Below are 11,648 nucleotides of genomic sequence, written 5' to 3'. Positions count from 1 at the left end.
TGCAGTTTGGCTGATTTTTTCCCCCTTGGCCTTCTCTTGCCTGCAGATGGTTTGGACAAATTAACTTTTGCCTGAGGTGATTGGTTTGCTGGAACAAGCGTCCCCTCCCTTCCTTCCTTCCTTTATGGCAATTGCCTTAAGGCTGAATTAGGCCACTTGTTTATATGTAAACAGATGGCACACTCCACCTGTATGAGTGTTTGTTTTCAGTTCGGCTCATAGATAACAAGCCTGTAAATTTTATGGCTAACTCTTGCATGCTTCACTGAAAAGCCATAGCCAGATTCTAATTTAATTTATACTGATGTGAAAGTTATGGCTTTAAATGGTACTACTCACTCTAAGCCTATGGTGGCACCATCATTTGTATTCCAGATTCTAATTCATATCTATAAGCAAAGCATGCTCCTCTCTCTCTCTCTCTCTCTCTCTCTCTCTCTCTCTCTCTCTCTCTCTCTCTCTCTCTCTCTCTCTCTCTCTCTCTCCTCTCCTCTCCACCAATTCCAAACATGTGAATTGAGCAAACATGTGAATTACCAGGTCCAAAGATCCAGTGGTACAATATTACTTTGGCAGAAATATTATAGATCTTGCTAGTGGTGGGATTCAGCCGGTTTGCACCACTTTGGTAGAACCAGTAGCTAATTTTTTGTTGCCCAGGCCCAGAATGGACTTCCAGAAGCCGCATCCACATAGAGAACCGGTAGTTCACGTATTTGAATCCCACTACTGGATCTTGCTAGAAGACATTTTTGGTAACTTACTTTTCTTTAGATTGGTTCCTGGCCTGAACTTTTAACTTCACTATTTTCTTCATCATCTTCTGCCAGTTCAACTGTTGTGTCTTAACACTCTGTCACTCAGTGCAAACTCACCTCTCCCCGCCCCCCAGTTATACAAATATCATGTCCAATTTAAGGACCTTTCATCATAGTGAAACTCAAATATGCCAAGTCACCACTCATAACATTAATCCTTCATAAGTATGATGTTTAGGTCTATCTACCCTTTAATACATGTTTTTATAACCTGCTCAAACTTCATCAAAGAATCTTGAATTTTTAAAAGACAATCCCTTCTGTCACAATGCTGAACTTTTATGCCTTACTTGGAAAATCTTAAAAATATTCACTCAATAGATATGTGAGTAATGAATGCATATATAGGGTGACCAGGGTGTGTTCTGAGGGCACATCTATGATATATATATCCTCCTTATCCCAAGCCATATTACTGATCCATCTAGTCCCCTGTTTTTAAAAAGACTAGACTACTCCAAGAGTTTACTCAGGAGTCTGTTTTAACCCCACAGGGTTGAACTTCAACTTTTTGCTTGAAATCCATAAGCTTAATAATAAGAGCTCCATATTCTCTTCTGGAAAAAATGCACATTGATATGATTCAGTTGAAATTCTGATCAGATGAACAACTACTGTATAAAGAATTCTGCGAACTGAATAAAACCAACGGTCTATTATCTCAGTTCTGTAAATGGCAGAAGTTTATTTATATTGTAGCTATTTATAGGATTGCTTTGCAAAATAAATAAATTGAACTTAAAATGTACTTTTTTTTTAATGATTGGGTACTTAAAACTGAGGGAAGTCCAAGTAGGTTTGTTTTCTATGTGTGGCAGTTTTCTTCAAGATACTTCAGGTTTGTATGCCCAGCTGAATATACATACTGCAGGAAGCAAATCCGAATAAATCCAAAAATAAATAGGTTTTATCGGAAAACTCATGTTTTGAGTTGTGAGTTGAGAAACTAATGACTATTGTTTAACTGTTTCACGGCAAGAGAAAGAGAGAATAAATCTCTAGGCTAAAGAACTCTGATGAATATCTAATTTAATGAACATTATATTGATAGTGTATACTTCCAATCAGTAGATAGTAACACAACAATTTGTTTTCCTCCAGCTCAACCTCTTTCGGTTTCTCTTGTTCGGCTGGTTTTCCCTGGTTAAGAATATGGAAACTTTGTTTGCGGAAGGTTATATGTGGTGATTTAAGAAAAAATATTTCTTTAATCATTATTTCCCTTTTATCAACTATGGTATTCTAGTAGATTTATTTATTGAGTGTTATTTTGCATCAGTGTCTCACAAAAGAATTCGTGAGAGTATCAGCAGTTAAAGAAATCTATCAGAGTTCAGAGTTTTGTTTTCAAAGCACAGTCATGTTTCAGCCATAAACTAAGAGGAACTTCTTTTTGAAGTTTTCTCTAACTATTAATTAGGATGCTACGTAAGTGATTTAAAGGTAAAAAACACAATGAGCTTGTACCAATAGAGATAATTGCCTGTCAGATATGTCAACAAAGACTTAATCTTACTTGATGTTAGTTAGTTGTTCTACCCATTGTTCAAATCAACCCCCTGCCATATAGACACATCTTTTCCAATTTCTGCATCATTCTTAGAGATTATTAATTTCAAGTCAGAAAAGATATACCGTTCTGATAGTATCAAAGACACTCTTAAAGTTGGGATCCTAGTTAATTAGGAGATTGGAGATGGTGATCTTTGACCCAATAACCATATAAGGTGAATGGATATTTACTTCATTCACTCTAAAGTTCTAAGAAAAGAAAGTGGAAAACAATTTGAATTTTCCCATCTACAATAGAGGCATTCAAGTAGACAACATATCAATAATTGTAATAAAGCAGTATACAATATATACTATGGCATGAATAATTTCCCCTTAAGAATCTATTTTCTTTTCTCTTAGGTGCATGCTTCATCAGACTAGACCTGCAAGGATGCTGCATTGCCTGGTCAAACAACTTGTCTATAGGTGTTAACTTTCTAACTTCCAATGTTTACCACACCTATTCACATTTACCAAACACTCTACTTACACCCACATAAGATGAACTGACTGTACCTTCAAAGTAATTGGTGAAAAACAGTGATGTCTTCAAAGTGGAGGGGGGAGGGAGAGGCAGAATGATGAAAACAGTGTTGTGTGATAGAACATACAAAGGAGGTGGAACCAATGTATATGATATCACATACACTTGCCACAACACTATTTCTGTCAGTTTAATAAAAGCAACAAGGTCTTAACTTATGTCACAGGATTATTCTGTGGATAATGCAAAAAAAGAGGCCAGTTGTACCACTTTAGCCTCCCTGAAAACAAAACCCAATATGCTAAATAAAAAGGAGTAACAACTTTTATCCTTATGCTATACAGGCCATCCAGATTCAGAGTCAGTGTGCCTCCAAATGTGTAGGGGCACACAGTGAGGGTATAAGCAGCAGCAGCAACACAAGAAGATCATTGTTTTGTATCTTTTTTGACGCTTCCCATTAACATCTGGCTAATCTATCAGAAACCAGACTGTCCACTGAAGCAATTTATAATACCTTCCAACCAGGGCTTTTTTTCTCATAGAACGCCCAGAACGGAGTTCCGGCACCTTTTTTGGGATGGAACCTTGTAGGGTAGGCAAAGCGGGTTGTATGATGTGTGTGAGATCCGGCACCTTTTTTTTTTTTTTAGAAAAAAAGCACTGCTTCCAACCATTATTCTAGTGATATATTAATGTGAACTGGCTTTCTATCTCCATAGTGCTAGCTGAGTGATACAGGTAGTCCTCGACTTATGAGCATAATTGAGTCCACAATTTCTGTTGTTAAGTGAGACATTTGTTAAATGAGTTTTGCCCCATTTTACAACTTTTCCTGCCACGGTTGTTAAGTGAATCACTGCAGTTGATAAGTTAGTAATCTGGTTGTGAAGTGAAACTGGCTTCCCCATTGACTTTGCTTGTCAGAAGGTCACAAAAGGGGATCCCATGATCCTGGGACACAGCAAAGGTCATATAGATGAACCAGTTGTCAAGCATCCATATTTTGATTGCATTATCATGGGGGATGCTGCAAAGATCATAACTATGAAAAACGGTCATAAGCCACATTTTTCAGTGCTGTTGTAACTTTGAACGGTCACTAAACTAACTGTTGTAAGTCGAGGCCTTCCTGTACTTTAAATCACTTGTATGGTTGTCTTCTACTGATATTCACAGACCATTAAAGGAAACTTGCATCCTTTCTTACCGTTGATTACAGTCTCTGATTAAGCTTTGCTTTGATTCAGGAAGGATTCACTTAGGTTCTTTATTTTCAGTTGAAAGTATTGCATTAGTACTAGCAGGATCCCCCAGTCTGCTGATCATCAGGATACTGCGTAAGAATGCTGCCTTTATTTTTCTTATTCCCGAAATCAAAAAGTCCCAAAAGTTTAATTATATAGATTGCTACAGGCATGTGGAAAAGGCATATTCAAAATCCAGGTACTAATTTCAGAAACAAATTTCTTTCAGCATTGCCACACAATAGTTCATGGAAAATTCTCTGCAGCTGAACAAGGGCAACTGAAATACTTTACATATGACATCCTGAAGGGTTATATATAATTAAGAGCAGAATTCATTGACTATTATCGGTCAATCTATAGTTTTGTGGAAACAAATATGAAACCTATACAGCTATATTTGTTCAAATATGTGGCATCCTACTGAAATTTTGCACCTTCATGATTAGTAGGAATTAGGTGCTAATGCCTCTCTTGCAGACACTGAGTATATTGACCAAATTATGAAGAAACTCATGCAAAACTGAGCAGGCCACAGCAAAATAGGGCAGATCGAATATTCCCAAAGCATTCTTGGAATTCCTTCCATAGGGTTAATGGTGCAGCCAGAACACAAACCAGATTTTTCCTCCCTTCTTTGCTGTTAGAGGCAACTATGGTGAATTAAGTGTGATTTGCATGGATTTTGCATATACAGAGTTTGGAATGTGACAGCAAAGGATAAGCTGTTTAAGTTCAAAGAAAAGTGTCAAAACTCTTGTTGGTATGTAAGGTATTGCACATCCCAATTGCTCTGTTGAGGATGGCATCCCTTTTGCATTTCTCCTGTTTAACGTTCTTTCTCTAAAGATTTTGAAAACAAAGAAGCACAGTAAACCATCAAATGTTTTGCATTCAGTGTCAAGGATAGGGTTGTTTCTGTCTTCCTACAGAGTATACTCATCTATAAGTTAATGTTTCCTAATCTCAGCAATGTTAAGATGTGGGGCTTCAACTTCCCAAGTTAATATGGGTACAAGATCAATAACATTACTATCAGAATTGGCTCTCCAATTAAAATTGTGTTCCTCTTTCATTCTCTATTATCCTTTTCATGTCCATTCTGATATATTCAAGCCAGATCTTATTGGAGGCCTACCTACTGAGCATAGGAGTTCCCGCATAGGAAAAAACATGTCCTGCTCCATTAGACAAATAAAATCTATGCTGTTAATGCCGGGACAGAAACCACTAACTTTAAAATTTATTTGAAACCTTAACTAGGAATAAGTATATACTGTCTGCATACAGGACACATTCTCATAGCTGCTCGGGTTAGTGGGGAAGACAAGGCACCAGTTGCACTTATTCAAGTGAAACCCAAAATATTCCATCCATTCTCCATCCATTAATGAAACAGCTTCTTTGGTTATGCCTTGCTAGCTTAAAGACCTTCTCCCCATCAGTGAGTGAGATAATAAAGATAGTAAAAGGGATTGTATATGAAAGGTGGTTTGCTGAATCTGGAAAGAGAGAAGTCAAACAAACATGAAGTATTGGCTTCAGTCTCGGTGAGCAACAGAGAAGCTTAGAGGAAGCATTATAATTCTCCACGTGATATTTTTTTTCTTTTTGGCCAAGTATCAGTTAAATCATATGGCATGAACGTTAATACTAGGCCTTGGGAGATCATAGGAGCAAAAATATAACACCTCTGGTAGCCACCAGCTGGGCTAACAGGTTTTAAATATATATATTCCCTTAAATATTAAGATGGCCCTTCTTTATTAAGGAGTTAAATGGAAAAATGTCTGAGTTTATAACAAGCTGCACTTGAATTTTGAGACTAGCGTTCAATTCTTTGAAATGCCAGATTTGATAATCTTTGGATGGAAAGATGATCAGAAAATCCCACAGCTGTCAGTTACACTGGGAAGTCAAAATAGCACTGGCAAAACCCCCAAATTGGTCTTTGCCTTAAAAAAAAAAAAGGATCTCGTGCCAACATCATGGACAGGGATGGCTTAATTCCTTAACAAGCTGAACCTGCTGCTTTCAGGAACAACTCAAAGGAATGTATGAAGCTCTTCTTAATATCCCTCTAATCCTAGGATTTGTGATGAAAACATTTATTCATTGCCCAGAAGGATCCTTTGAAAAGCAAAGTTGCTTTTGCTATTTATTGACTTTCCAGGTGGTTCTCTTGGTTAGATATTAGTTCCTTCCCTTTCTACTTTTCTACAATATTTATTATCTTGATCTTTGTAAGTTTGGAATAAATGGGATGACCTCCTATGCTGGCCCGAATCTAGCATCAGTATGATCCAGGTTCAGTTCACAGTGCAAAGTTCAACCACTTCCTTCCCACCAAAGTTTGCCTTTGCATAAAACACTAAAAAGAGGCAGTTTGGTGTAGTGGTTAAGGCATCAGACTAGAAACCAGGGGATTGTGAGCTCTTATCACACCTTGGGCCTGAAACTAGCTGGGTGACCTTCTGCCAGTCACTCTCTCTCAGCCCTAGGAAGGAGGCAATGACAAACTACTTCTACAAAAAACTTGCTAAGAAAACTGTAGGAACCTGTCCAGACAGCCTCTGAGAATTGGACACAACTGAGCAGAAGAAAAAAAAATCACTAAAACCAGTCAAAACAACACCACAGAATTCATCTAAAATGTGCTGCCAGTTCTTAAGGGGGTGGTACCCACTGAGACTGCTTTATTGAGATGGAGCATGATGCGAGGCAAGAAATATTGAGGATGAAATGGGATAAGCATCCCTTCTCCTGAGTTGGTCTCCTGTGGCAGAAATTTCTTTACAGTAGCAAAGTTTTAAATTGAGATTTTATAGAGCCCCAAACCCAGGATCTTGAGAAAAATTCTCAGCTGTTACACTGCATGAATAGGGATTTTTCCCCCACGCCTACTTATATTTTGTACTCATCTGCATTTTAATTAGACCCTCACAACCTCCAACTGTATATGGTTGTAGTTCTCCCCCATTTCCCTTATCCTACCCCCAAAAAGGACTACAGCTTTTTATAGCGGGGCAATTTTGGCAAGAACCACTTATTGGCACAATAATATAAGCATGCGTTAGAAACACAGTCATTGCATTTCCTTCTGACATCCTTTGCTTTAAAAGAGGAATTGGGAGTAAAATCACTAGATCCTACTGATTTCATTGAAAGAGCCATGCATTTAGTTGATATTGTTGCATTATCGATCGGAAAGTGCAGCCCATGTCCTTTTGATTTTGATATATCAGATAATTTGTCCCTCATTTAATACTCAGCCTCCAAGGACATTTGCAATCAAAGAAGAGCATGTGGAAAGACAGGAGCAGCCACAGATGGCATTTTTGTCCCACTGCTTCAAGTGTTCTTTTGTTATTCATGTGTGTTGCTCAGAGGGATTGAAGACAAAAAATCAGGCATGCGGACAGACATTGCATTGTTCATTCTGTCAAGTGATAATATGTTATACTGGTTTGACCCAGGAGAAAAGTGCAAGTTAAAGCATCATAAAAAGGAACACTTGTCAAAAGAATGTCACAATCATCCATTTTTATCTTATTTGGTTTGGCACCCATGGTATGCTTCCAGCTCAGTGCACACACACATATACACATTGGTAGACAAATATTTTATTAAAAAAAGTCTCCCTTGCATGCCCCCCATGATGACATCAGAATCAAAAATAGACAGAATAAGAATCTCCAGGAAGAGTGATTTTTGTCCCATTTGCCTGAGGGCATTTGAATTCCTTTGGACTTTTATTGGATCAAGTGTAAGTGTCACTGAAGCTAGGGTTATCATGTGCAACTGCTACACATTTTTGATAGGGGTGTGTAATGTCTCTCAATCTAATAAAGCTCTTTCTAAGGTTTCAGAGTCAAACACTGGGGCAAAAAATATATGCAGACATCTTTGGTGGGAGGAAGAAGGAGAGCATAAGAAGGCATTAAAAAGTCAGAGGAGTAAACCCAAAAAGTTTTGACTCTTACTGTGGCAAATAAAAGGGCAGCCTGCAACAGATTTCCACCAAACAATGTTAGCCCTTGATAGAAACGTGACTTTTCACCCTAACTTTAGCCAATATTACATAGTGTATAAGGAAAGCGCCTATAAATTAAACTTAGGTTTTTAACCACAAGCACAGAAATTAGGGCTTATAAAAGAAAAAGGCAGATTTAATAGCAATTTCCTCATGAGTTGTCAGGTGTGATAAAATATATGTGTACATATGTTTAGAAGTGTGGTGTCTTATTCTTTTATATCTTCCAGGAGAGGTTTTCTATTATACTTCACAGCAATAGCATTCTGCCTACACCAAACCCAAATTAAACCTTGTTTTTAGAAGCAAGAGTTTGGGATTGCACAATGCACAAGCTCTACACTTTGTTCTTCAACTACCATGTAACATTGTATCTATCACACACCGTTGCTTTTGGTGATTAGGACACGTTTGACTATATTCACCTGACTGAAAATGTGATATCTGTAGGAAAAAAATAGGATGATAAAAAGTCAAGTTTTTATTTATACATATATATTCTTATTTAAGAATACTTCCATCACTTTGTTTTCTTCTCTGCATATCACTTTACACTTTACACTGATGAAATAGAAGATTTCAGTAGTAAAAGATAAAAAGTTAAGTTTTTTTTCAGGGGATGAGAAGCATAAGCTTTCTCTCACCGAATAAGTGAGATATTAAGCATACTTAATATTAGCTGGATCATGCCACGTTTTCAGATAAGAGTCCATTCAACCCAATTAGTGAATATTTTCTTTATGGTACTATTATATTCAAAATAATCTCTTTATGGTACTATTATATTCAAACAAAATGCAGAGAAAGCAAAAAAAAAAAAAATAGGGTGGATTTTCCAAAGGTAGGTTTATGTCTGAAAGCGATCACCCTGTTCTGCTTTAATGTCAAAAAGTCTGAAACCAATTATTTCTGTTTGATTAATGAGCAAGTGAAAAGGATATGCTCTTCTTTACCATTTTTATGAAGAAGTCTTTGTATGATTTGAAGCCACTGAATTCTATGAACATCACTGCCTGGAAACATGTTAATAGAGAAACTTTGGTCTGCCTAAGAAAAATTGGGAAGAGGGCAGCTCACATGAAGTCCTTTCCCTGACATATTTCCTCTTTCTGACTTCTTACACAATTCTCCTCCTGTCGCAAGGCCTCCACTTGTTTACACTTCAGTTCCGTCTCTGGCATACAGAGTATTATTGACAGACAGACTGTTGTAGAAACTGGTGTTGAACTGGTTAAGAACTGAACTGCTATAGCCAAGATGACCAGAGGACATGGAATTGGACCATTCACTACCCCCATGACTGGGAAGAGGCGTGTATGTGTTGAAGCCTACCATATTCTGTCCCATTTTGTCCCCTCCGTCAGTGCCAAGTCCCAGGGGCACCGAGCGGCTCACTGAATTGGATCCGTTCACGTAAGCTGTCATGTTGGAGAGAAAACTGTTGAGGCAGGGAGTAGTGGATGGCGGTGGTGGAGACCGCTTTTCAGGTGAACTTTCGGTTCCTGATGAGTTTTCCAATATATCTTGGTGTTCTGGAGCCTTGGGACTGCCACTTAAGGCACTGTCCTCTGATTTGTCAGAAGCCAAAGTCACCGTGCTGGCGCTACAATCAGATTTCTTCTTCCTTTTTCGCCGAAAATTTCCATTGTCAAACATCTTCTCACAGTTTGGATCCAGAGTCCAATAATTGCCTTTCCCTGTTAGAACAAGAGCAAAAAAGCATAAATATAACTGTAGCCAACAAAGAGCAGGTTCTCAAGGCTTAGCTTGGCTTGGATTCAGAAAAAACAGCAGATTGGGCAACACCCTTTAAAAAAAAGGGAGGGAGGGAGGGAGGGAGGAGAGGCTGCTTGTATTCAAATAACCCTGGCCAGGCCCTGGCCAGGTTGCCTTGAGGTAAAAGTGAACTTTTATTTTAACAGTTTGTGCTTATCAGACACATACAAAAAAAAACAAACCCTACTTCTCCAACAAAATACTTGACAGACCCCTAATTAGCATCAGGAGAATTTAATGAAACAAAGCAGAATTTGACCTTGGGCAAAAGTCTGCAGATAGGAAGGAGGGAGGGTATTTGGAAGTGTCTCCCAGCAATTGCTTTATCCACCAAGAAATTGTAAGGAAGAGCCAGTTCATTTCACAGCCAAGGAAAGAACCACCACAGGAAAAATGCTCCAGTGTCTTTTACTCAACAGGCAATACTTCTCAGAGCACAGAATTATCATTATCTTTCTTATCACATAACTGTTAAAGGCATAGAATCAAAAACTGGTGAAGGGTGGCTTAGGGAATTATATTTGTGAATATCAAGTCATGTGAATTTGTTAAAGGAGGAAGCAGCTCTGCAGTTTAGTAGTCTCAAGCCATTTTGCCCCAGGGACCCACACTGTCTTTTACTATCAACTGGCTTTTCCTATGCTGATCTAAAGCCCATCCTTGTTACTGGGGCACAATTATGATTAGATGAGTTCAAAGCCACTTGTAAAGCCACTTGTAAAGACCCTGCCTGTATTTACGTTGAGCAAAACAGAATCAGAATCTGCTCAGAAGATCTTTTGGCTGAAGAGCAAAGTGAGTATTAAGAAAACGTCTTACCTGGATCATCTTCATCCCGGGGCACCTTCTTGAAGCAGTCGTTGAGGGACAGGTTGTGACGAATGGAGTTCTGCCAGCCAGCCTTGCTTTTATTATAGAAGGGAAAGTTGTCTGCCACATACTGGTAGATCTGACTGAGCGTCAGCCTCTTGTCTGGTGCTCCATGGATGGCCATGGCAATCAGTGCAGAGTAGGAGTAGGGTGGTCTTACCAGCTTCATCAGCTCCTCTTGAGAAGGCATAGGGAGCCAGCCCATGTCATTCCCTGTCAAGCCATGCATGTTGGGCAAGAGCTGCCTTTGCATTCCATAGGATGGTGGGATGTATGGGCTGCCATTGGATCCTGGCAGGTAAGGTGGAGAATTAATGGAAGGTCCGTTTAACCACAAGTAAGGATTGGGTGCAGCAGAGTAATCCCCTGTTTCAAAGTTGGTGGGCCGTTGCGGACTGGGAACGTTCTGCGGGTGGAAGAAATTTTCATAGTAGATGTTCATTTCAGGTGGTTCCTGGCCGATGCTTGGAAATTGCGGGCTGCAGCGTGGAGGTGAGTGTATCTGTGGATCAAATGAGCTCATAATCTAGCTCTGGCAGTAGCCCAAGTTCCAACACACCTGTGTTAGTCCTTTTCCTGAGACAGGTGCATCATCTGTGCTAGCTAGCACCAGTACTTATACACCTGTAAATGTTTAGGTTTACTTTCCAAGACTCAGCCTCATGCATCCTGATAGGCTGGAGATCAGGGTGATATCCCTTTTTTGGAATGCTGACAGCTCAAGCCAGTAATAGATGTCACATTAACCAAATTTGAAAGTTACAACTGTTTATCTTTTTTAAATGAATGGAGGAATTTTCCACTAGTATGATTGACAGGAAGAAAGCCGAAAATTACTTGCAGGTAAAACTGATGATCCTGTTCTT

The 11,648-nt window shown here is 38.8% G+C and overlaps 1 protein-coding gene across 1 annotated transcript; it reads right to left on the bottom strand.

The window, feature by feature from the left end:
- Nucleotides 1-7,748: 7,748 nt before the first annotated feature.
- Nucleotides 7,749-11,436, bottom strand: FOXI1 (forkhead box I1). Its single transcript, XM_015813581.1, has 2 exons — nt 10,732-11,436; nt 7,749-9,833 (listed from the first exon to the last, which is right to left on the bottom strand). Exons 1-2 carry the CDS (start codon nt 11,303-11,305, stop codon nt 9,292-9,294), a joined length of 1,116 nt encoding a protein of 371 aa, XP_015669067.1. The 5' UTR covers nt 11,306-11,436; the 3' UTR covers nt 7,749-9,291.
- Nucleotides 11,437-11,648: the final 212 nt, after the last annotated feature.

The sequence above is a fragment of the Protobothrops mucrosquamatus genome, unplaced genomic scaffold (genome assembly GCF_001527695.2).
Source record: "Protobothrops mucrosquamatus isolate PMUCROS unplaced genomic scaffold, P.Mucros_1.0 scaffold172, whole genome shotgun sequence".
NCBI classification, from domain to species: Eukaryota; Metazoa; Chordata; class Lepidosauria; order Squamata; family Viperidae; genus Protobothrops; species Protobothrops mucrosquamatus.
This window is presented reverse-complemented; position numbering and strand designations above follow the sequence as displayed.